This window comes from Peromyscus californicus, unplaced genomic scaffold, assembly GCF_007827085.1.
Source record: "Peromyscus californicus insignis strain IS unplaced genomic scaffold, ASM782708v3 Scaffold_8__1_contigs__length_139910024, whole genome shotgun sequence".
Classification (NCBI taxonomy): Eukaryota; Metazoa; Chordata; class Mammalia; order Rodentia; family Cricetidae; genus Peromyscus; species Peromyscus californicus.
The window spans coordinates 45,132,869-45,157,766 of record NW_026294606.1 but is presented as its reverse complement, the minus strand read 5'-3'; the positions used below and the strand labels follow the sequence as shown (position 1 = coordinate 45,157,766).

General features: G+C 41.3%; 1 protein-coding gene across 4 annotated transcripts in view; it reads right to left on the bottom strand.

The window, feature by feature from the left end:
• Nucleotides 1-22,500, bottom strand: part of Cdk13 (cyclin dependent kinase 13) — a 102,615-nt gene extending 80,115 nt beyond the window's left edge. For all 4 annotated transcript variants that reach the window (XM_052729269.1, XM_052729271.1, XM_052729270.1 and 1 more), the window contains exon 1: nt 21,180-22,500. In XM_052729269.1, the coding sequence (XP_052585229.1) occupies nt 21,180-22,393 (1,214 nt within the window). In that variant the 5' untranslated portion in view covers nt 22,394-22,500. The remainder of the gene's footprint in view (nt 1-21,179) is intronic.
• Nucleotides 22,501-24,898: the final 2,398 nt, after the last annotated feature.

The window sequence follows — 24,898 nt, the reverse complement described above, 5'->3', positions numbered from 1 at the left end:
AAGAGAGAATTAATAGTCAGGACTAAAATTAATAAAATAGAAGTGAAAAAATACCAAGATTGAAGACTTGGTTCTTTGAAAATATTAAAATTGAGAATCTTCAGCCAAATTAAATTAAAAAAAAAAAGAGGACACAAATTAATAAAATCAAAGAGAAAAAGGAAACATTTCAAGATACTGAGGAAATTCAGAGAATCATAAGTTTATAATATAAAAAACTTATACTCCACTAAACTGAGAAAGCTAAACAAAATTGATGAAGTAAGCAACAGATCCCTCACAACCAATGAGACAGAAGCAGTAAATAAGTTTCACAACTAAAAACACAACAAACAAAACACACCTCTGTGGTTGTTTGAATGTAACTGGCCCCCATAATCTCATACGGTGTGGCACTATTAGGAGTGTGGCTTTGTTGGAATGGGTATGGCCTTGTTGGAAGAAGTATGTCACTGTGGGGGCAGACTTTGAAGACTCTTTTGCTCAAGTTTCTCAGTATGACAGTCAATCGACTTCCTGTTGCATGCAATATGTAGCCTATCAGCTCCAGCATCACAGTCTGTCTGCACACTGCCATGTTCCCTGTCATGATGATATGATAATAGACTGAACCTCTGAAACTATAAGCGAGCCACCCCAATTGAATGTTTTCTTTGTAAGAGGTGCTGTGGTCATGGTGTCTCTTCACAGCATAAAAACACTAAGACAACCTCGAACCAGATGGATACAGTACAGAATTCTATCAGACCTTCAATGAACTAACACCAACACTCTCAATTTATTCCATAAAAGAGAAAAAGGAGGAATGAATACTTCTAAATCCTTTTTATGAAGCCAGCATTACCCCCACACCAAAACCAGACAAAGATCCAACCAAAAAATAAAATGATAGACCAATCTCTCTGATGAACACTAATATAAAAATTATCATTAAAATACTTGCAAACTGAGTTCAAGAACACACAAAAAAGTTAAGATATCATAGTCAAGTCAGCTTCATCCCAGAGAAAAAATGATGAGTCAACACATAAAAATCAATAAACATAACATAATCCACTACATTGACTGAAAGTCAGAAACCACATGATTATCTCATTAGATGCAGAAAAGGCAAAAATCCAACATCTTTTCATGACAGAAATCCTAGAGAACATAGGGACACAGGAAACATCAACATAATAAAGGCAGTATATAGCAATCCCAGCAGCCACACACTAAACAAAGAAAACTCAAAACATTTCCACCAAAATCAGATGTTAGACAAGGATATCCAAGCTCTCCATTCCTGTTTAATAATACACTGTTCAAAGTCTTAGCTAGACAGTAAAAAAAGTGAAGGAGATAAAGTGGATAAAATAGGAAAGGAAAGAAGTCACAGTACCTTTATTTGCAGATGACATGATTCTATACATTAAAGATTCCACCAAAAATTTAAAAAAAAAAACAGTAGCCTTCCTATATATAAATAAAAAATATAGCAAGTAAGAAAACAATCTTACTCACAACAGACTTTAAAACAAGCAAAACAAACAAACAAAAAGTCTAGTCGGGCATAGTGGTACATGCCTTTAATTCCAGAATTCCAGCCCTCAGGAGGCAAAGGCAGGTGGGTCTCTTTGAGGTCAGTCTGATCTAGCCTACATAGGGAGTTCCAGTACTGCCAGAGCTACATAATAGTGAGAACCAGACTCAAAAAAAAAAAAAAAAAAAAAAAACTATCTTGGAATAAATAGAACTAAGAAAGTTTAATAAAACTTATAAAATAAAAGATTTAAGACATTAAAGAAAGAAACTGAGGGAAATACCAGATTTAAAGATCTCCCATTCTCATGGATTGCTAGGATTAATACTGTAAAAATGGCCCTCCTCTGAAAAGCAGCTCACAGAAGCAATGCAATTCCCATCAAACCCCAATGCTATCTTTCTCAGAAACTGAAAATAATCTTAAATTTTCATATGGAAACACACACACACACACACACACACACACACACACACACACACACACACACACAGAGAGAGAGAGAGAGAGAGAATAGGCACAGGAAAAAACAAAAAACAGTACAGCCAAAACAATCCTGAATAACCAAAACAAAAACAACCCAAACACTGACCGAGCCTGCTGGGACACAGGTCATGGGAACTGCCAGAAACAAAGACCACAAAGACCCAAAGACCAAAAAGGAAACGGAAACCAAGGAACAAAACACACATTCAACAAAGACAAACTCAGAAGTCAGCACCTAGACCTATAACAGCCCCAAATCCAGATGCCGAGATGCCAATGTAAGAACACAATCAACAACAGCCAGAGCAATATGTCATCACCACAGCCCAGCTATCCTACTACACCAACCCTGGATATTCCAACAGAGCTAAAGCACAAGAAAACAACCTTAAAAGCAACTTTGTGAAGAGGATGGAGGTCTTTAAAGAAAAAAATGAATAAATCCCCTCAAGAAAGCCAAGAAAAAACAATCGAAGGAAACATGACCTACCTTTCAAGACCTGAAAATGTAAAGAGAAACAATAAAGACAACACAAACAGAGAATTCAAGAAATGGAAAACTTAGGGATGGGAACAGGAACTGTGGAGGCAAGCTTTACTGCGGTGAGGATCAGCTGAGGAATTGGCAAGGTGAGGTGGCTGTGGCTTGTTCTGCTTCTCTGATCGTCCAGCCATTCACTCCAATACCTGGCTCCCGGGTTTGATTTTGTTAATAAGACCTTTAAGATTCGTGCTACATCTGGGCCCAACGTTCGTTTGGTATAAATTCACAAAAAAGTCGCTTGCCTGTGGCCTTGCGGGCCCCAGCTCAGACCTGAGCTACCCTCAGCCAATTGTGGTGGAGCACTCAAGAATAGGATTTACTGAAGGAGGCAGAGGCAGGAGGATCCCGAGTTTAAGGACAGCCTAGGAGGCTTGCTAAGGAGAAGCTGTGGAATGGGCCAAGCCACAAATGGTGGTGGGACCATGGAGGCAGCGGCTGCTGCTCCGAGTTGCTGGCTCCTTCTCATCGTGTTGGTGACTGCGGTGATGCTGCTTCCTGAGTCAAAGGGTTTACTGCTGCTTGTTTAGAGAATTGCCAGGACCATCGTGTTACATATTACAAGAAAGCATCAGCAAGGGTCAGTTTGGAAAAGTTTGGCAAGACAAATGGTGGGGAGAAATGGTGGGGAGAAATTGCTGTGAAGATTTTCTCTTCTAGGGAAGAATGTTAATGGTTCCGAGAGACAGACATTTATCAGACTGTGATTGCTCCAAACCACAGAGGAGGCACAAAAAAACAAAAAATGTCTGCTGGGAACCATGACCACACCTAACAGCGACTTTGAAGTCTTCAAAAAGATGACAGGAGCCCACAATGATGATTCCACATGGACTATGATAAAGCCATTAAGCTTATTAACACCACCAAAAGATCGACTTTGGACTACAAACAACTCAGGACAATTTTGAGAAGGCTAGCTGAGATGATCCAGCCTGACAGACTACTTGAACAAGGACTTGAAACAAGCCCTGCACTTTCTCATTATGCAACGACTGGACAGATGATACAGGACTTGACAATTAACCCAAAAATTTTCTTTTTAGGATTCCCTAAAGATGTCTTCACCCCCAGAAAGCAGGAAGTAATTTTAAGAAAACGACGCCCGCATTCCCAAGAGGTGGGGTAGATGGTTTTTGGTTGTTTAATAAGTTATGGATATTGTCACTATTTATGATGATTGGTTACGAGTTCTTAATTGTTAACGGACAGGAAAAAAGCTGGACAAGGAGATTAGATTCAGAGTTTTTGTTTAAAAAAGAAAAAAGAGAACATAGGTATGAGGTAGATCATTGAATCTACTCTGAGAAAAAAGATAAAGAAATAATAGGATAAATGGGTAGATCATTGAATCTACTCTAAAAAGAAAAAGGGGAAGATATAAAAGTGACAAAAGGTAGATTATTGAATCTATTATGAAAAGAAAAAAGAGAATATGGATATGATAAAAAGGTCAATTATTGCATCTACTTTTAAAAATGGACTAGACATTGTTAATATAATTCTTGACTGTATATACTGTATATACTTATTGGATATAGTTTTTCTTATATTAGTTATAAGCTTTTTTATTTTAGACAAAAAAGGGGAAATGTGGTATTGTGCTCCCCAAATATTGTGCACCCTAATAAACTTATTTGGGGTCAGAGAACAGAAGAGCCACTAGATAGACATAGAGGCCAGAAAATGGTGGCACACACGCCTTTAATCCTATCACTTGGGAGGCAGAGATCCACCTGGATCTCTATGAGTTTAAAGCCACACTGGAAACAGTCAGGCATGGTGACTCACGCCTTTAATCCCAGGAAGTGATGGCAGAAAGCAAAAAGGTATATAAAGCGTGAGGACCAGGAACTAGGCAGCAGCTCAGCCGAGATTCATTTGAATGAGAACTCAAGAGGCTTCCAGTCTGAGGAAACAGGATCAGCTGAGGAATTGGCAAGGTGAGATGGCTGTGGCTTGTTCTGCTTCTCTGATCTTCCAGTCATTCACTCCAATACCTGGCTCCTGGATTTGTTTTTATTAATACGACCCTTTAAGATTCGTGCTACACTTTACCAACAGAATACAAGAGATGGAAGAAAGAATCTCAGGCACTGAAGATAAGATAGCAGAAATGGATACATCAGCCCCCCCCCAAAAAAAAAGGTTAAATCTAAAAAATTCCTAACATAAAATATCCAAGAAATCACAGACACCATAAAAAGACCAAACCTAAGAATAACAGGAGTACAGGAAGAAGAATCCCTGCTCAAATCCCCAGAAATATTTCCAACAAAATAATAGAACAAATATTTCCTGACCTAAAGAAGAAAGGTACAAGAAGCACACAGAACACCAATAAATTGGAGAAGAAAAGAAAGTCCCCTTGCTACATAATGATCAAAACATAAACATACAGAACAAAGAAAGAATATTAAAACCTGCAAGGGGAAAAGACCAAGTAACATGTAAAGGCAGACTATTAGAATTACACCTGACTTCTCAATGGAGACTCTAAAAGCCAAAAGGGCCTGGAATGATGTCTTGCAGACTCTAAAGAGAAAAACTGTCCATCACCACAAACAGTTTTTCTCTTAGAGTCTCTTAGTTTTCTCTTAGAGAAAACAAAATATTTCATGACAGAGTCAAATTTAAACAGTATCTATCCTACAGATAGTACCCTACAGAAGGTACTAGAAGGAAAATTCCAACCCTGGGAAGTTAACTACACCTACAAAAACACAGGCAATAGATAATCTCATACTGGCAGAACCCAAAGAAGGGAAACACAAACAGACACACACACACACACACACACACACACACACACACACACACACACACACACACACACACTACTGCTACCACCAACAACAAAATAACAGGAATTAACAATCACTGGTCATTAATATCACTATCAATGGATTCAGTTCACCAATAAAAAGTCACAGGCTAATGGAATGGATACAAAAACAGGATCCATCATTTTCTTGCATACAAGAAACACATCAACATCAAAGAGGTAAGAGTTGGAAAAAGATTTTCCAATCAAATGGACCTAAGAAGCAAGCTTGGGTAGTTATCCTACTAACAAAATAGACTTTCAACCAAAATTAATCTAAAGAGAAGGGCATTTCATATTCAAAGGAAAAATCCACCAAGATTTTTCTCAATTCTGAACACCTATGCCTCAAATATAAGGGCACCCACATTTGTAAAAGAAACATTACCAAAGCGTAAATCGCACATCAAACCCCACACATTAATATTGGGGGACTTTAACACCCCACTCTCACCAATGGACAGGTCGTCCAGACAGAAACTAAACAGAAAAATAATGGAACTAACAGACATTATGACTCAAATGAACCTAACAGATACCTACAGAATAGTTCACCCAAACACAAAAGAACATACCTTCTTCTCAACACCACATGTAACCCTCTCCAAAATTAACCATATACTCCATCACAAAGCAAGTCTCAACAGACATAAAAATACTGAAATAACCCCTCTATCTTATCAGACCACCATAGATTAAAGCTGGATTTCAACAACAGATACAATAGAAAGCCTACAAACTCATGAAAACTGAAAAACTCTCTACTGAGTTACCACTGGGTCAAGGGAAGAAATAAAGAAAAGTTAAAAACTTCCTATCATTAAATAAAAATGAATGCACAACATACCCAAACTTACGGGACACAATGAAAGCAGCGCTAAAAGGAAAGTTCATAGATAGCACTAAGTGCCTTCATGAAGAATTTGGAGAGAGCTCATACTAGCAACTTAGGACACCTGAAAACTCTAAAACAAAAAGCAGCAGACACACCTAAGAGGAGTAGATGGCAGGAAATACTCAAACTGAGGGATGAAATCAATAAAATAGAAACAAAGAGAATACAAAGAATCAATGAAACAAAGACTTGGTTCTTTAGGAAAATCAACAAGCTAGACAAACACTTACCCAACTAAATGGCAGAGAGAGAATGTCCAAATTAAAAGTATCAAATACAAAGAGGGGGACATAACAACAGACACTGAGGTAATCCAAAAAATCATTAGGTCATACTTCAAAACCTGCACTTTACACAATTGGAAAATCTAAAAGAAATGGGCAATTTTCTTGATAGTTATTATTTACCAAAATTAAATAAATTGAGATCAGATAAACAACTAGACCTATAACCCCTAAAAAAAATAGAAGCAGTCATTCAGTCTTCCAATCTGCCAGGTGGTGGTGGGTCATGCCTTTAATCCTGTAGGAAGAGTCAGGTGAATCGCTGTGATTTTGAGGCAAGCATGGTCTACAAGAGTGAGTTCCAAGACAACCAGGGATACACAGAGAAACCCTGTCTTGAAAAACCAAAAGGCCCAGGGCCAGATGGTTTTAGCACAGAATTCTACCAGACTTTCAAAGAGCTAACACCAATACTCCTCAAATTATTCTACAAAATAGAAACAGAAGGAACATGGCCCAAGTTATTTTAGGAGGCTACCCTAAAACCCAAACCACACAGACTCAACAAAGAAAGAGAATTTACAGACCTATTTCCCTCACGAACATTGATGCAAAACTACTCAATAAAATGCTGGCAAACCGAATCCAAGAACACATCAAAAAGATCATCCACCATGATCAAGTAGGCTTCATCCCAGAGATGCACAGATGGTTCAACATAGGAAAAGCTGTCACTGTAATCCACCATACAAACAAACTGGAAGAACAAAAGCACATGATCATCTCATTAGATGCTAAAAAAGGCTTTGACAAAATCTAACACCTCTTCATGATAAAAGTCTTGGAGAGATCAGGGATACAGGGGACAACATACCTAGGCATAATAAAGGCAATTTATAGCAAGTCAATAGTAAACATCAAATTAAATGGAGAGAAACTCAAAGCAATTCCACTAAAATCAGGAACAAGACAAGGCTCTCCATTCTCTCCATATCTATTCAATACAGTACTTGAAGTTCTAGCCAGAGCAATAGATAACTAAAGGAGATCAAGAGGATACAAACTGGAAAGGAAGAGTATTGCTATTCACAGATGATATGATAGTGTATGTAAGCGACCCCAAAATTCTACCAGAGAATTACTACAGTTGATAAACACCTTCAGTAAAATGGGATACAAGTTTAACTCAAAAATAAATAAATAAATAAATAAATAAATAAATAAATAAATAAATAAATAAATAAATAAATCAGGCTGGGTGGTGGTGGTAGTAGTGGTGCATGCCTTTAATCCCAGCACTTGGGAGGCAAAGCTAGACGGATCTCTGTGAGTTCAAGGCAATCCAGGACAGGCACTAAAACTACATTGCTTTGAGATGTTCTGTATACTGTGAATGTGTTGCTCTGATTATTTGATAAATAAAAAGATGATTGGCCAGTAGCCAGGCAGGAAGTATAGGCGGGATAAACAGACAAGGAGAATTCTGGGAAGGCTGAAAGGCTGAGTTAGGAGACGCCAGCCTGCCGTCCAGAGAGCAGCATGTAATGGAACACAGGTAAAGCCACGGAACACATGGCAACATATAGATTAACAGAAATGGGCCAAGTTTAAGTGTAAGAGCTAGTCAGTAGTAAGCCTGAGCTAATGGCCATAGCTTAAAAATAATATTAGCCTGTGTGCGCTTACCTGGGTCCAAGTGGCTACGGGACTGGTGGGTGAGAAAGATTTGTCCTGACCTCAGGCCACACAGGAGACAGAAAAACTTTCAGCTACACTACATAGAGAAATTCTGTCTCAAAATAAAACCAAAACAAAACAAAACAAAAATCTCATGGTACTGGCAAATAAACAGACATGTCAATTAATGGAATCAAACTGAAGACCAGGACATAAATCCACACCTATGAACACCTGATTCTCAACAAAGAAGCCAAAATTATACAATGAAATAAAGAACGCACCTTCAAAAAATGGTGCTGGTCTCACTAGATGGCAGCATATAGAAGAAAGCAAAGAGAGCCATTATCTTATCACCCTGCACAAAACTCAAGTTCAAGTAGATCAAAAAACCTCAACATAAAACCAGATACTCTGAATGTGGTAGAAGAAAAAGTGGAGGGATGGCCTTGAACACATTGGCTCAGGAGACAACTTCCTGAACAGAACACCTCTGAACTGTAAGCCACCTCAATTAAGTGTTTTCCTTTATAAGAGTTGCTGTACACATGGTGTCTCTTCACAACAACAAAAACTCTAACAAAGACAGCTGGGCCCATAGAAAGTAGCATTATCAGGAGGTGTGGCCTCACTGGAGGAGGTGTGTCACTGTGGGAATGGGGCAAGCGTGCGCCACACACACACACACACACAAAGAGAGAGAGAGAAAGAGAGAAAGAGAGAGAGAGAGAGAGAGAGAGAGAGAGAGAGAGAGAAACAATCTAACTAAAATGAAGACAAAAGATTCAAATTAATAATATTAGAGGTGGAAAAAATAGAGGTTCCAATGGACATCAATGAAATCTAGAGAATCGTTAGGGAATACACTGATAACTACGAATGAAAAAGAAACAAATTCCTAGATACATATATATGATTTACCAAAATTAAATCAAGAGGATATAAACAGGACTGGAAAGATGGCTCAGCAGGTAAAGGCACCTGTAGCCAGGCCTGGCATTTCAGTTTAATCCCCAGGACCCATATGGTGGGAGGAAGGAGACAACTTTGTTTTGTCTCAAAAACAAACCAACCAAATTTATAAAAAAAATTAAAAAAAAAGTAAAAAAGAAAAAGTGTTTGCTGCTCTTCCAGAGGACATAAGCATACACACATGCACATTAAAAATTTTAAAAAGAAGTCTTTACCAACAAAGAAAAAAAATACAACTATCCAACAAATATTTGAGAGGAGGTTTTGGTTTGTTGGTTTTCTGTTTGGTTTTGTCTCCTTTTTTTTTTTTTTTTTTTTTGAGACAGAAATCCACCTTTAAAGTTACATTCCACTTTTGGAAGAAAATACAGGACTAAGTCTTTGTAACCATGGGTTCAGCAAGATAAAAAGAAATAACTAAATGTCATTAAAAATTTTTAAATACATTTAAGAAAAATAAACAACACAACTGGGAATGCTGGATCAGGCTTCTAATCCCAGCACTGAAATAAGACTACTGCCAAGTTTGAGGCAAGCTTGAGCTATACAGTGAGACCTTTCTTTAAAAAAAGAGAGCAAATCAAACAAAAATGCACTATTATAACAAGTGATAAAAATGAGAAAATATGCCGGGCGGTGGTGGCGCACACCTTTAATCCCTGTGAGTTCGAGGCCAGCCTGGGCTACCAAGTGAGTTCCAGGAAAAGGCGCAAAGCTACACAGAGAAACCCTGTCTCGAAAAACCAAAAAAAAAAAAAAAGAGAAAATATTTACAAGTTATATGTGTGAGAGTAACTAATTAGTAAATATCAGGCATCATGGCACAGGCTTATAAGTCCAAATTCAGGAGACTGAGGCAGAAGAATGAGTCTCAGGCTAGCTTGAGGTACCCAGTGAAAGCCAGTCTCAAAAACAAACCAAAATCAAATTCCGAATTTTAAAATAAGAAAAAGAACTTAAGGCATTTCTAAAAGAAGAAAAAGATATTCAAATGTCCACAAACATAGAAATATGCTCAACTTCACAACTCCTCAAAGAAACGTAAATCAAAACCACATGATACCACTCAAGTAAGAGAGCTATAATCAAACACTTTTTGTACTCTGAGTTTGATGGAGAAAAGTGGAGGTCCCCATTCATTGCCAATGTAAAAATGATGCAGCTACTTTGAAAAATAGTTTGGTAGTTCCTCATGTTAAAAATTACATGACCCAGCCGGGCGGTGGTGGCGTACGCCTTTAATCCCAGCACTCGGGAGGCAGAGCCAGGTGGATCTCTGTGAGTTCGAGGCCAGCCTGGACTACCAAGCGAGTTCCAGGAAAGGCGCAAAGCTACACAGAGAAACCCTGTCTCGAAAAACCAAAAAAAAAAAAAAAAAAATTACATGACCCAACAAATCTTAGGTATACACCTGAAAAGTAAAAACACATGTAAAACTTTATATAATACAGGTTCATAGGATCATAAATCTATTTAATAGTGAAAAAAAAGGTAACAATCCAGATGTTCATTAACAGTAAAATGTAGTGTTCTCTAGACAGCAGAGTATTATTTGAACATAAAATGGAATAAAGTATTGATACATTACACAACACAGATGAATCTTGAAAACCAGTCCAAAAGACCACGTTAATATATTATTCCAGTTAAATGAAAAAAATCCAAATTATGTCTATAGACCAGAAGACTAGTGATGGCACAGGCAGGAGGAAGTGAAGTACAGAGTGAGTGCCAATGCTAATGGCCATGGTTTCTTGCACAAGTGATTAAAATGCTCTAGATTTAATGGTGATGGATGTAAAACTCTAAGAATGTAGTGAAGACTAATAAGCTATACAATTTAACAGAGTAAATCCACAGCCAGGGAAAGTTGTGCTCACCCTCTTCAGAAAAAGGCTAAAGCTGGAGGAAAACTGAAGTTCAGGAGTTCAAGGCCGGCATGGGCAAAATAGTAAGAAGTTTCAAGAAACTTGTAAGGAAAATAAAAATAAATTAAAGAGTAAACTGTGTGGAATGTAAATCACATCTCAATAAGGACATTATTTTTAAAATTAGAAAATAGCAACAATGTACTTAGTCTAAAAATGTGTTTCCTTTCAAGGTTCCTTAAACACATTTTTTTTAAAGACACATAACTAACCGTTTACATATTTGCTCTAACAACCTCTACTCTACTGAGCTTAAACCATCTTCATGTTTCATTGAACCATGACCTGAGATGTGTTTTTAAAGCTAAAAAGGAAAGACAGAGCAGCAGGGGACTCTGTGCCTAATTTGCATAAAGACACACACGAATTTGATTCTCTGGTCATTTTACACCTTGTTAATATTAACACATTTAAAGAAATGGTGGTTGGTGTTGAATGTGTTCTCGTCTAAATGAGGTTAATATCTATCACTTGCTGGGTACTTAACTGTCACATAGTGTGCTAGATGTTAAGAGATATTAACTTAAAAAAAAAAAAAAAACTTCACTAGATGAAAAATCAAGTGACTGAAAAAGAAAACCTAAACGCAAACTATGGACGCCAGATGTGGACAAGTCTAAATACTGACAAAGAAAAAATACTGACTTAGGATTCCATAGTCAAGAGAAGTATCTTTCAAAATAGACTTCTAATTCCAGATTAGCAGACTGCATTATAAGAAATCTATCACACTGACCAGAGGAAATCCAACATACAAAGTTGGACCTATACAAAGGAATGAAAAGCAATTGAAAAGGTATGTAAGTAAATGTGATTCCACATTTTAAAATCCTGTGTCTATATATAACACATGTGTCATATGTGTCTAAAAATAAATCTATTAATGAGAATATGCAAGAAGGAAGGAAATATAAGTATGCTAATGTAAAATACCTGATAAAATGAACACTAGAACCAAGGAGAAAATCTTTTTCACAAAATATTTTAGACAAAGTATTTTTAACCCAATTTTATAAATTATGAAAGCTAAAATGCCAAAGACAAGACATTTGCAGAATTTATTTGTACCCAGAATATGTACAGAAGTTTAAAGCAATTCAATTCCAAAACATAAAAAAAAAAAAATTGAAACAAATAAAAAAGTGAAGGGCAAATAAGCATTTGGGAAGATGTTCAGTACTATCTTAAGGAAACTAAAAACAAAACTGAAATGGGATGGTGGGGTACTGGAGAAAAATGAACTATTTGGCACTGTTGGTGCTAATGTAAACTAACAAAGCCATTACGGAAAACAGCATAATGGTTCCTCAAAACTTTAGAAATAGAATTGTCACATGACTCAGTAATCTGACTTTTCCATATAAATCCCAAAGAACTGAAATCAGTGAACTAAAACTTTATACTCTCATATAGGGAGTAACATAGGTATCCATTACCAGATGATCAGATAAAGAAAATGTGGTGCATATATACAGAATGAAATACTATTTAGCCTTATAAAAAGAAAATCCAGGCTGTAGAGATGGCTTCACTGGGCAGCCCACACCCCCTCTAATGCCCACTCCTTTTGAATCCAATACCTTTTGGCTTCAATGTGCACTGCACAAACCCACACACAGAACATATTTAAAGGAGTAATAATGATAATAATGATGGATCCAATACCTTTTGGCTTCAATGTGCACTGCACAAACCCACACACAGAACATATTTAAAGGAGTAATAATGATAATAATGATGATGTGCTTTGGGGAACTGGAGATAGGGCACAGCAGTTAAGAGCGACTGCTCCCTTGTAAAGGACCCACACCCAGTTCCTGCTTACAACTCCAGCTCCAGGCAATCTGGTATCCTGGACTTCCACAAGCACACACTCTCACATTTACACACACACACACACACACACACACACACACACACTCACTATCATCTACAATAATGTGGATTAACCTTCAAAGATTAAAGTGAAGTAAGTTATGCACAGAAAACCAAACGCCCTATGACTTCACTGTTATGTAAAATCGAAGCATCAAGTCTGAGTCTATTACTCTACCAAGCTTTTAAGAACTTCTACTATAGAATGGACAAGGGGATAGTATCTAACAGAGGTTTGGGAAAAAGGACAGATAGAGAAAGGAAAAACGTTGATCAAAAGTGTATAACATTTCAGTTAAGAAAAGCAAGATTTAGTGATTACACAAAATGATGACTATACAGTAGTGCAGTAGATATCCCAAAATTTCTCAGAGGAGACTTCACACAGGAATGGTGATGCACACTAGGAACGAATCCCAGAGGTCAGAAAGTGAGAAAGCACTGGGGAAGATGGAGGACTGGGTGTGTGTACACACACACACACACACACACACACACACACACACACACACACACAGACATGAGGCAACAGACTGTTAAATTATCTTGAAGCTCACTCACATTGTGACACACAAAAACACACAATCACTACTATCAATTAAAAACAAAACAGCCAAATATAATGAATGGTACATAACTGTAATCCCAGCAACTCAGGAGGCCAAGGCAGGCAGATTGCCACAGGTTGAAGCCTAGCCTAGGCTACATAGCTAGTACTAGAACAGCTAGCGAACACAGCAATGCCGTTTCAAAAATTAAAAAAAAAAAAAAGTACCCACTAGGGTGCTTGCCATCAAGCCTGACTACCTAAATTCAATTCTCTGGACCCACAGAGTGAAAGAAGAAAAACCAACTCATCCATGTTGTTCTCTGTCCTCCACAAGAATGCAGTGGTATATGAACACACACACATACACACGTGTGTATACACACACACACACACACACAAAATGAAAATAAATACAAATAAATTTAACAACAACAAAAAAGAATATTCATGTATCTAGATTTAGGCCAGGGCTGTCTGTACCACTGAGTCACATGCCTACCCCTGAGGTAATCAGATTTAAAAATACTTACAAGGGCTGAAAGAGATGGCTCAGTGGTTAAGAGCACTAGCTGTTCTTACAAAAGAATCAAGTTAGGTTTCCAGCACTCACAGAGCAGCTCATAACTACCTGTAACTTCAGTTCCAGGGGATCCAATGCCCTTTTCTGGCTTCTCAGGTAACAGGCCTTTGTGGGTACACATATACACATGCAGTCACAACACATATACACACACCAAAAAAAAAAAAGAAAAAAGAAAAAGAACACTTCAATTTCATATACTTTTCTGTACTAAGTGAAAAAATTCTGCTATGAGCTTCTGTTGTCTTCGTAAATGGGTAAAGAGCAGTATCAAAAGAAAGAGAAAATTAAACTATACAGAAAAACCAGAGAGAGAGAGTTACTCCAAAAGAGGTGAAATTCTTTACTCCTAGATGCATTGTAGAGTCGCTGTAACCCAGTGAAAGTGCCCTGTAACTGAAAACAGGGCGACAGAGAGTGGGGAAGAAACTAACCCAATTACAACTTTCAGTTCCTTTCAATACCCTTTTCATATAAATTCCCTGCTTCACTAACATTTTATCCTGTAATACACATCTACAGTATTGAGTCTCCCACAACTTCAAGGTTTTAATTCTATCTCTGTAAAGAAGTAATATTTCTGATTCCAGCTTGGTACTTTTGCTTCCAACATCTACTTCAAGCTTATAATAAATTTCCATGTGAGATAAAGGCAACCCAAAACAAAAATAACAGTAACTACCACCACCAAAACAGAAAAGAAAGTGATATCCACAAGGAGGTGGAGAGGTGGGGGGATGGGGACCAAATAGGGAAAGAGGTTGGGAATACCTTATATAAAAAAAATTAAGCAACATTCACTTTCAACTGATTTTTCAGAAATAACTATATTCTAGGGTTTCAATCAAATAAAATATGATATTCTGCTCAGAAGCTTTCTACCATAACAAGTGATTTAAATTCATCAAGAAAAACAAATGATTTATCCTGGTCAATAGTAGATATAGCAAATATAAACAGTAGGTCTGAGTTTATTTTATTTACATTAAAGTGACCAAGCATTCTCTTCATTTTCCAGTAAATTAAGATGTTTTCCTTTTTCTTTTGAGATGCAGATCTTGCTATGCATCCCTGGCTGGCTTCAAATGCAGAGATCCACCTGCCTCTACCTCCCAAGTGCTGGAATTAAAGGTGTGTGCTACCACCCACACCTGGCAGAGAGACGTTTTTAAAGTCTCATCTTTAAAATATATATATTGTTGCTATTGTTTGTTTAAGTGTGGGCACTCAGGCCATGGGCATGTAAAGGTCAGAAGACAATTTTCCAGAATCAGTTCTCTTCTGAACCACATTCAAGACCTGTACAGTAAATATTTTTACCCACTAAAGTCTCTCCCTATAAATCACAATTACTTCCTCAATCCTAGAAGATATGTGAACCAAAATGGCAAGCAAGTTTCAAGATGGTATCTGTACAAATTGGTTTGCTTTACTCTGTGAAGGGGAAAGGAGATATTAAAGAATTAAATAAACTACTACTACCAAATACATTTTGGAAATTTGTCCTTTTAGCTTACAATCTAGTAGGGACAAACAAATATAGTCAGCCAATTAATTAAGACAGAATATCAGAACTTTTAACAGCTCTACAGCAAAAACAAAACAAAGTGCTGTAAGGAGCACAGAGAAAGAAATGAACATCCAGATGAGTAAGCAATCAAGATGCTGAGATAGAGTTCTCCGTGAAAGACAAAAGGCAAAGATGGAAAAAAAGTTGTCAGTGTCTCTTCTACCATTTCAAGCTCAGAGAACAGTTAATAGGGAAATACAGAAAAATAAATGTGTCTGAAAAATAAGAGTCCTAACAGAGTGGGGTCATACTATTAAAGGCATTAAGTCACAATGTATCACAACGTTTATACCCAATCCTACAAGAGATACACTATTTAACCTTACAGTAAGAAATAAAGCATGGACCAGAAAGGGTTGGGAGGAGAGGAGACAGTTACAGTAGTTGACTCCCTGAATACTAGTGTGCCAGAGGCTGAGGCAGGACTGCCCCAGTACAAGGCCAAACTAGGCTAGAGTGAGATCCTGTTTCAAGGAACTAAATGAAGAGGGGTAGAAAGAGAAAGTCTAACACATTAATAATGACAGCCTAAATGAGACTATAACATTGAAAAGATGCCAGGCATAGCAGCGCATGCCTTTAATCCCAGCACTCAGGAGGCAGAGGCCGGCAGAGCTCAGTGAGTTTGAGGCCAGCCTGGTCTAAAAAGCAAGTTCCAGGATAGCCAGGGGTGTTATGCAGAAGGCAGATATAAATGTTAGTGTTAAGAGGAAATAAATTTAATGAGGATGGAACAGATGAAAATGTGAGGTAAAGACTGACCAGAGAAAAGAGCAAGGTACATCTTCTTAGAATGAAAGGTAGAACTGCCACTTTTGGAAACTTTTAAACAGTTCACCCAAAGTTCCATTCTCTTCTGTTTCTGCACTTATTCTCCATCTTAGATTTCTGATACTTTTTCTATGACATACATATCAAACCAGAAGCATTTTGTAATGGGAGCTTAAAAATATCCTAATTTCACATCATTCGGAACAGCAGTTGTGAGAACAAAATAACCTTAACCAGGTGCCCCATATAATAGGCTAGTAAACATCAGTGACCTAACTTTTATCTCTATCTGAGGTCCAGTCATTGGATTCTCAGGGTCTTGGTATTATTCAACAGCAAAGCCTTCTACTGAACCCTGAACCCTGAGCCTACACCGATGGAGTCAAAACCAGCTATATACACTTCATCCTACTGCTAGTAATTAACCTGACTTCAATAACTGCAAGTCAACAGCTTCCGCAGCAAATTAGTCATCAATAACTAATAATTAGATCTCCAAGAAATATTTTTGGTCTATCTTGTAAAGACAAAACAGAAAAACCATTCAAAGATGTCAACCTCCTCATTGTTCTTTTAAACCAAATTGAGACTGGAAGGAACCAGTGATGGAATGCTTACTTAACAAGCCAGAGAACCTGGGTTCATTTCAAGCCCTACAAAAAAAAAAAAAATTAATTAACTAATTAACAAACAAACAAACAAAACTACAATCAAGCTGAACGCATCATCAGAAACATTGATTTTGTTTCTTGTATTTTCAGACACAGTCTCAATGTAGTTTATGCTAACCTTGACCAACTCCTGTCTCAACATCCTGAGTGCTGACTCAGTCTACCTAGAAAATTTCTTTAAAAAAAAATCTTAGCCGGGCGGTGGTGGCGCACGCCTTTAATCCCAGCACTCGGGAGGCAGAGGCAGGCGGATCTCTGTGAGTTCGAGGCCAGCCTGGTCTACAGCGCGAGATCCAGGAAAGGCGCAAAGCTACACAGAGAAACCCTGTCTCGAAAAACCAAAAAAAAAAAAAAATCTTTAGGGGATGGTGAGTTGGCTCAACGGTTAAAAGCACTTTTTGCTCTTTGCAGAGTGTCCAGTTTGATTCTCAGCACCCACATAGCAGTTCACAACTGTCTGTAACTCCAATCCCACAGCATCTGACACTCTCTTCTGATCATCTGACCTCAGCAAGCACCAGGCCAGCACGTGGTGACAGACATATATACAGCAAAACTCTCATAAAATAAAATATTTGAAGCTTTTTTTTAAATCGAGGGGAGAAATAGCCAAGGAAACGAAACTGACACTTAAGTACCCTTAAAAGGTTAATTTTTTTTTTTAACAAAACACGTCCGTATGAGAGGTGCCACGAATACCAACTGAAGTTGAATACACCACAGTATTAAAGACTTTCAAATCAGTTCAGGGTATGAATCCAAACTGACTTTGATGCAAAACATTGAAGTTTTTGAAGCATTTGCTTCCTATTCCATCAGCAAATCACTCAAGTTTTGGAGGGTATGTTTCCTAATCCATCAGCGGGAACTATACAAGGACTTGCCTGTGAGCCTGTATGTTAGTTAGGCCATGGATCAGTGCATACCATGGAACTCTACACTCAGCACCTTTCTTTCCTTCCATCGACACACTCACATTTATTACATGGCTTATCAGGAAGATGCTAAGAATTCACACACCTCAACAATCAAATAGTAAAGAAAAATTCATGAAACAGCTTATGAGGAGAAATTAATCTAAGAAAGCTGATGAAATGAAATGCTTGAGTTGAGAACTGGAGACACAAGTGCAGACAAAGAACAGGCTGGAAGGTAGAAGCCTCTAGAATGATTTCAATCGTATTTTGAGTATAGATACATTTCCTTTAAAAAAATCTACATTAGCCGGGCGGTGGTGGCGCACGCCTTTAATCCCAGCACTCGGGAGGCAGAGCCAGGCGGATCTCTGTGAGTTCGAGGCCAGCCTGGTCTCCAAAGAGAGTTCTAGGAAAGGCGCAAAGCTACACAGAGAAACCCTGTCTCGAAAAACCAAAAAAAAAAAAAAAAAAAAAAAAAATCTACATTGTAATTCATTAGTATGTGGGCTTGGAAAATGTCATATTGATGTTTCTTACAGCATAGCACATGGTCTATATTATTTATTCAAATGAAGCATGTAATCCAGAAAGAGCAACAGTTCCTATGTTCACTCAACTCTATCTTCCCTTCACTTAGCTATTCAACGATTATTAAGTGTCTATAAGTATCCTACCCAAATACAGTGTTGAGCACTAGGACCCAATGGTGGGCAAGACAGGCTAGATGCCACTGTGGAGCTTACAATCTTGTCTACTCATTGAAGAGTCAATCATCTGGCTCTACTACTAAACCTAGCAGAAAATAAAACTTTCTGTACTAAGCTGGACAAGTGAATTCATGTTCTTCAGCAGTATATACATTTGCTATCTTTCTAAATCTTGTTTTTCAAATAAAACTAGCCATTAATTCTGGCCCCAAATTTTAAGCAGAACATTTGACAAGCAACACAATGCAAAATAAACAAAATAAACAGCAATAACAACAAAAACCTTAAGACCAAACTTCATTAAAAAAAAAAAAAAGAAAGAAAGAAAGAAAAGAAAAGAAAGACAGACAAGCTTTTGATCCAGAGAAGATTTGGAAACATGACAACTATCTTCCATGTTTTAAAGAATTAGTATAGTATACAAATTTGTTTTGTATCATTCCAAAGCATTATATTTGGAAAATGCATGGATGTGGATTTCTGTTTCAGTAAGATTTTTAACAATTCAAACTATTCGGAATACAACCACTTCAGGTTTCTGTAGGGTTGTATACTTTATAAAAGGCAAAATTTCATTTATCCCTTGAAATTATTTTTTTAAAAAAAGACAAGTATTAGGTATTATAGTTTAGCAAAAAGTCTTCAATGGTTTTGCTAAGAAACTGAACAAATCATACAAGAAAAGAAACTGGGCAAACAGTGCCTGAACTCAAGTCCAATCCAGACTGCCCAAGCATAACATGTTCCTACCTACTGATGTATTCAGGCATGAACCACATGGCCAGCTGTCAGAAATGATGGGCAATATTATCGAAAAGCACCTTCCCAAATGAGCCCTTTGGAAATCAAGCTGGTCAATACACACATCATGAAAAGACTCCCCAGTGAGTGGACTTTCTACATGCTAGCTCCTTGAGGACAGTAACTCTGTGTTCACTGCTCCACTGCAGTGCCTAAACTAGCGCTGGCATGTAGTATGTGCTCTAAGAGATTTACTAAGCATGCACAGTGCTAATCACACAAACTCTACTCTGTAGTACACACTTATCACCAATGTGTAACAAAAAACTCACTAAGATATCTAGAAACACAAACCCATTGTTAAAATTGCCATTACACACTTAAATTGCTATCTAAAGTTATGAATCAATCTAGTCAGTTTGCAAAACAAACTGAATTGCAGAAAATGAAAACTTTGGCAAAGGTAAAATATTACAAGTAAAAAGTAACATCATATAAAAAGCACAAGTCAAATTGCTGCAGAGTTGTCAGTTGCAAAATTCTTAAAACTGGCATTTTGTGCGTACTCAAACACTATGAAGAAATGTACACAGATCGTATGGTTTAAAGACACTTGGGCGTTCTGCTAACTTGACAGTAAGAGATCTGCAAATTTCACAGATGCACTACACTGAGCACCAGCATAACCAGTCCCCACAGATGGGTATCCATTTGGCATTACCACAAACTAAGACAAACAGGAAAATAACCCCAATCCTGAAACTAGCTTATAACACCACAAACCATAAAGCCTAGAAGACCCAGCCGTGTTAATATAAGAATCTACAAAACCTACAAAGTAGGCAAAAGCCACTTTTACTTCACTCTACATAATACACATGTTATCAATACACACATTTGAGACTAGTATTGTACAACAAACAAGGCTTAACAGCCATATAAAAACTTTACTCCAATTTCACCAGATTAAATACCTGCAAAAATTTCTGAACACACTCATTAGGATTATTATTACTTAAAAGGCCTAAACCTTACAGCGAGCAGTTTCAGGTTTATAGTGGTCTGAGAATTTACTAAGCCATTCACTCGGTTACATTGTACCACTATATCCATTTATATTACTGGCAACTGAGTGTTGAACATAAGGCATTTTTTCCTTCTTTTTAAAACCATGAGTCTGAAAGAACAGGTAAAAAACCACCCGACACAAAAGTATCTCAACTGTAATTCCTTTCCTTCTCTTCAAACTCTATTACTATCAACGTCTACTTACACGTATTTTGAGCATTAAAATAAACTTTACAAAAGCTGCTTTTCCCATCCTCGTATTAACTACATGAAATATCTGCAATCCTTAACTAACTCTGACATCACCACCCGATTCTGACTGCTCTTTACAATGTAAGTCCCTGTACTGCAATCCATTAATAAAGAACCAACAAAGTAACCTTTTCTCCATAAAACAGGTTTCAAAAGTATTAAGACAAATTAAGCTACTCCTAGGGTTTATCCTAACTAGAAATGCTGAGAGAGCAGAGCGGTTTGCAGAAACCTGCTAACAGTTAAAGCAACAAGTTTAAAACTTTGAACTCTTAGAAACCGTCCCTCCAACCCCCAAAGGTTCGCATAGCACCCCTCCCCACTAGAAATCCCTCCTCTGGTCCGGGAAGAGGACCTGAGGCACCCAACCCCACTCTAGGCCTCCTAGGGGTAGGGGGCAGGACTCACCTGAGCACTGGGCTGTAGGGGCTGCGCGAGCGCCGCCAGCTGCTGCTGCTGTACGGGCTGGGGGACACGTCGCCGCCCCGCTCGTAGGAGCTGTGGCGGCTGTAGCTGGGCGAACGGCGCCGGCTGTAGGGACTCGGAGAGCGCGGCAGCCTCCGGGAATAGGGACTGCTGCCACCTCCCACCGGGCTGGGAGACTTGCGACTCCTGAGGCTCTGCGAGGCCCTGTGGGACACCGGGCTTTCGTCCCGGCCTCCTAGCGGGCTCAGGGACCGCTGCCGCCGCCTGTAGGCCTTGGGCTCGCTCTTGTCCTCTCGGTAGGCCTTGGGCGGCTCCTTATAGGCCGAGGGCGGCTCCTTGGACGACTTAGTCCGGCTGCGGTGGGCCTTGAGGTCCCGGTCCTTGCGGCTGCTGCTGCTGCTAGACGTAGCCGACGCACTCTTGCGGCGGCCGCCGCTGCTGCTGCTACTGCCGCTCTTGACGGCCTCGGCCCGCTCCTCGCCGCTGTGTCCGTGGCGGCCGCGGGCCTTGGAGGCCTCGCTGCCGCTGCGCGTCCCGTCCCGCCGCCGGTGCTCGCGGTGGCGCTCCTTGCTGCGGCCACTGCTGCTGCGGCGGTCCCGGCGCGGCCTGCGCTCCGACCCCTCCGCGCGCCGCTGCGTGCCGGAGGAGGAGGCCGGACTCCCGCCGTTGCCCCCCGTTCCCCCGGCAGCCGTCGCCGCCGTTGCCGCGCTGGCGCCCCCCAGCAGCAGCCCCTGCTCGGACTGGGAGCTCACATCCTCGTACTCCACCAGCGGGGTCACACCCCCGCCGCTACTGGCACCGCCACCGCCGTCCTGCTGCGGCTGGGGCAGCGAGAAGACCCGGCGCTTCTCCGCCTCCTGCCCGGCGCGGGGCCCGCGGCGCCGCTTCTGCCGCCCTCCGGGGCGCCTCTTGCCTCTCGCCAGCCGCTTGACCTCCAGAGGGGGGCCGGGGCTGAAGCAGGAGGAGGAGGCCGCGGCGGCGGCGGCTGCGGCGGCGGCCGCGCCGGGGGCAGCCAGGAAGAGCAGAGGCGGCGGAGGCGGCGGCGGTTGCAGGAGCTGCGGCTGCAGGAGCGGCAACAGCAGCGGCGGCTGCTGAGGGGACAGGAATCGCCTCCGCTTGCGGCGCTCCTCCAACTTCTTCTCGGCCCAGCTCAGGCCCCCGCCTCCCCCCAGCGCCGTGTCCGAGCTGCTCGGCATCGCCTAGAGCCCGCCGCAGAGTGCGGCGCGGGTGCGGCCTCCTCCGGGGTCAGACCCTGGCCATGTCCCCCGCCGGGAAGGGGGACGGCGGCAGCGGCGGAGGGGGAGCGAGCAGCAGGGCCGGCCGGGAGCCGCGCCACGATAATCCGGGTCGGGACGCGCGTCCCCGCTTCCAGTCGCGGTGTGTGCGCAGCGGCCTCCGGGCCTGGCGCGGGAGGATCCTGTCCTCGGCAGCAGAACGCCGGCCGCGCCGGGCGGCGGCGGCCTCGGGCTCCGGCGGCGCAACGCGGAAGTGCCACCGCGGGCCGCGCTTCACTCCATCGTCCTGACGTCGGGGGCGAGCTCGCGGGAGGGCAGTGGGCGCGACCGCAGCACGCCTCCGTCGCCCGCCGCTGCGCGTCCACGTCGTCCTGTGGCGGCGGCGGCGGCGGCGGCGACACCCCGCGGCGCTCGGACGGGCCTGGGCCTCGCGCCCCGAGGGCACTGCGCGCAGTTTCCGGAGCGGGGGCGCGGCCCGCTGTCCTCCGCCCCTCCACGCGGGCCCCGCGCGCGCCGCTCGCCCCTCCCTTCACTCCGCGTTCTCCCCCTGCGGGAGGGCGACGCGACTGGCTGGCGGGGCCCTCACCCGCACCACCCCCTCGCCGCGCTCCTCCGGCCTTTCCCCTAAGCCCGACGCTAGGCCGGCGGCGCGCACGCTCGTCACGTTCAGGAACGCAGACAGGGAGTGGCGGCGCCGTCCAGGGAGGTGGGAACGTAGGCGCGGCGCGGCGGCGTGCTCGCTCCCGCCGGGTCCCCTGGCCGTCGCCGGAAGTGACGTCAGGAGCCGCTCCGCTTCCGGAAGGGGTGGGACAGAGACGCGGGGTTAAAGAAAGGAGAGGAGGCGTGGGCTGCGCTGTGGTGTCCCGGCGGCGCCAGCCATGGTGCTTGTTGCTCGCCTCCAGGGAAAGGTCATGGCAGGACCCGGGCGAACCTTGACGACTACTCTTATCCCAGCCTCGGGATTGGAACAGCTGTGAGAGGAGACGAGTCTCCCCGCAGAGGGCGGAGATGACGTTAGCCTGGCCAGACACGTACGCCCAAGTTCAAGGACCCATCGTAACCTAAAAATATACTTGGTGATCATAGCTTCGAGCTTCCGCAACACTGAAGTTCTCTTTTTAAAAGCCTTAAGTCAATCTGGAGAATAAGTCGAATGTCAGAGGACTACTGAAAATCCCAGGGACTGCTCTCTTTGTACTTTCACCTTTACATCTAAACCAATAAGGCTGTCAGCTGCATAATGCCCTCACATCGCATCTCTTTAAGAATGCCCTTCAGCTAGAGGCTAGGCATCCAGGATAATTAGATTAAAATCTAAATGGCTTATTGGCTTTTAGTATGGTTGGAAAGAGGCTAAACTGTCTGCTCAGTGGTTACATATAGTTACTCCAGATCATCAGCTAGTTCGTTCGTAGTTCTTAAACACTTAGTAATTTCATCAAGTTCAGCATACCACAAACTGATGGAAGCTCAGACTTCACAGAATAAAAAAGATATTCGCTAGAAGATAAAGGAATAGGTTTGAAATTGAGCTATTTCTGATAATGATAGGCCTGGGTGGATCATCAGGGGGACCTTTTTTTTGGGGGGGGGAGGTAAAGGTACCAGGAAACTGAATTTTAAAAGTTTAAAATTTTTAAAGCAGATTTTTTTTTCTTTACAATATTGGTTTTTTGGGGTTTTTTTTGGTTTGTTTTTTTTTGTTGTTTTTTTTTTTTTTTTTTTTTTTTGGTTTTTTCGAGACAGGGTTTCTCTGTGTAGCTTTGCGCCTTTCCTGGAACTCACTTGGTAGTCCAGGCTGGCCTCGAACTCACAGATCCGCCTGGCTCTGCCTCCCGAGTGCTGGGATTAAAGGCGTGCGCCACCACCGCCCGGCTACAATATTGTTAACTGGCACTTCTGGAGCTTTGTTGTACGAATCCTAATTGGTTTTAATAATAAAAACCGGGAGCCAGATATCGGGGTAAATGCTGAAAGATCAGAGGAAACCAGCCACAGCCACTTCTCACCTCACCAACTCCTCAGCCAAAAGGGGTGCGAGATCTTGTCTCCACAAATCCTTAGACTAAGTGCCTCTGAGTTCTCAGCCGAAAGGGCGGAACTCCTCTCCTCCTGCCTTATATTCCTTTCTCTGCCTAGCCATATCACTTCTTGTCTCAACCTTCCTAATGCTGGGATTAAAGGTGTGAGCCATCATCGCCTGGCTCTGTTTCTCTTTAGACTAGATTAATCTCATGTAGTCTAGGGTGGCCTTGAACTCACAGAGATCCAGACGGATCTCTGCCTCCCAAGTGCTAGAATTAAAGGTGTGTGCCACAATGCCTGGCCTCTATGTTTAATCTAGTGGCTGGCTCTGTCCTCTGATCTTCAGGTGAATTTTATTTGTTAGAGTACAAACATTATCATCACATAGCTTCTTAGAGAGTGGCTTTTTTTTAGAAAAAATAGGATCAGCCTGCCCCATCA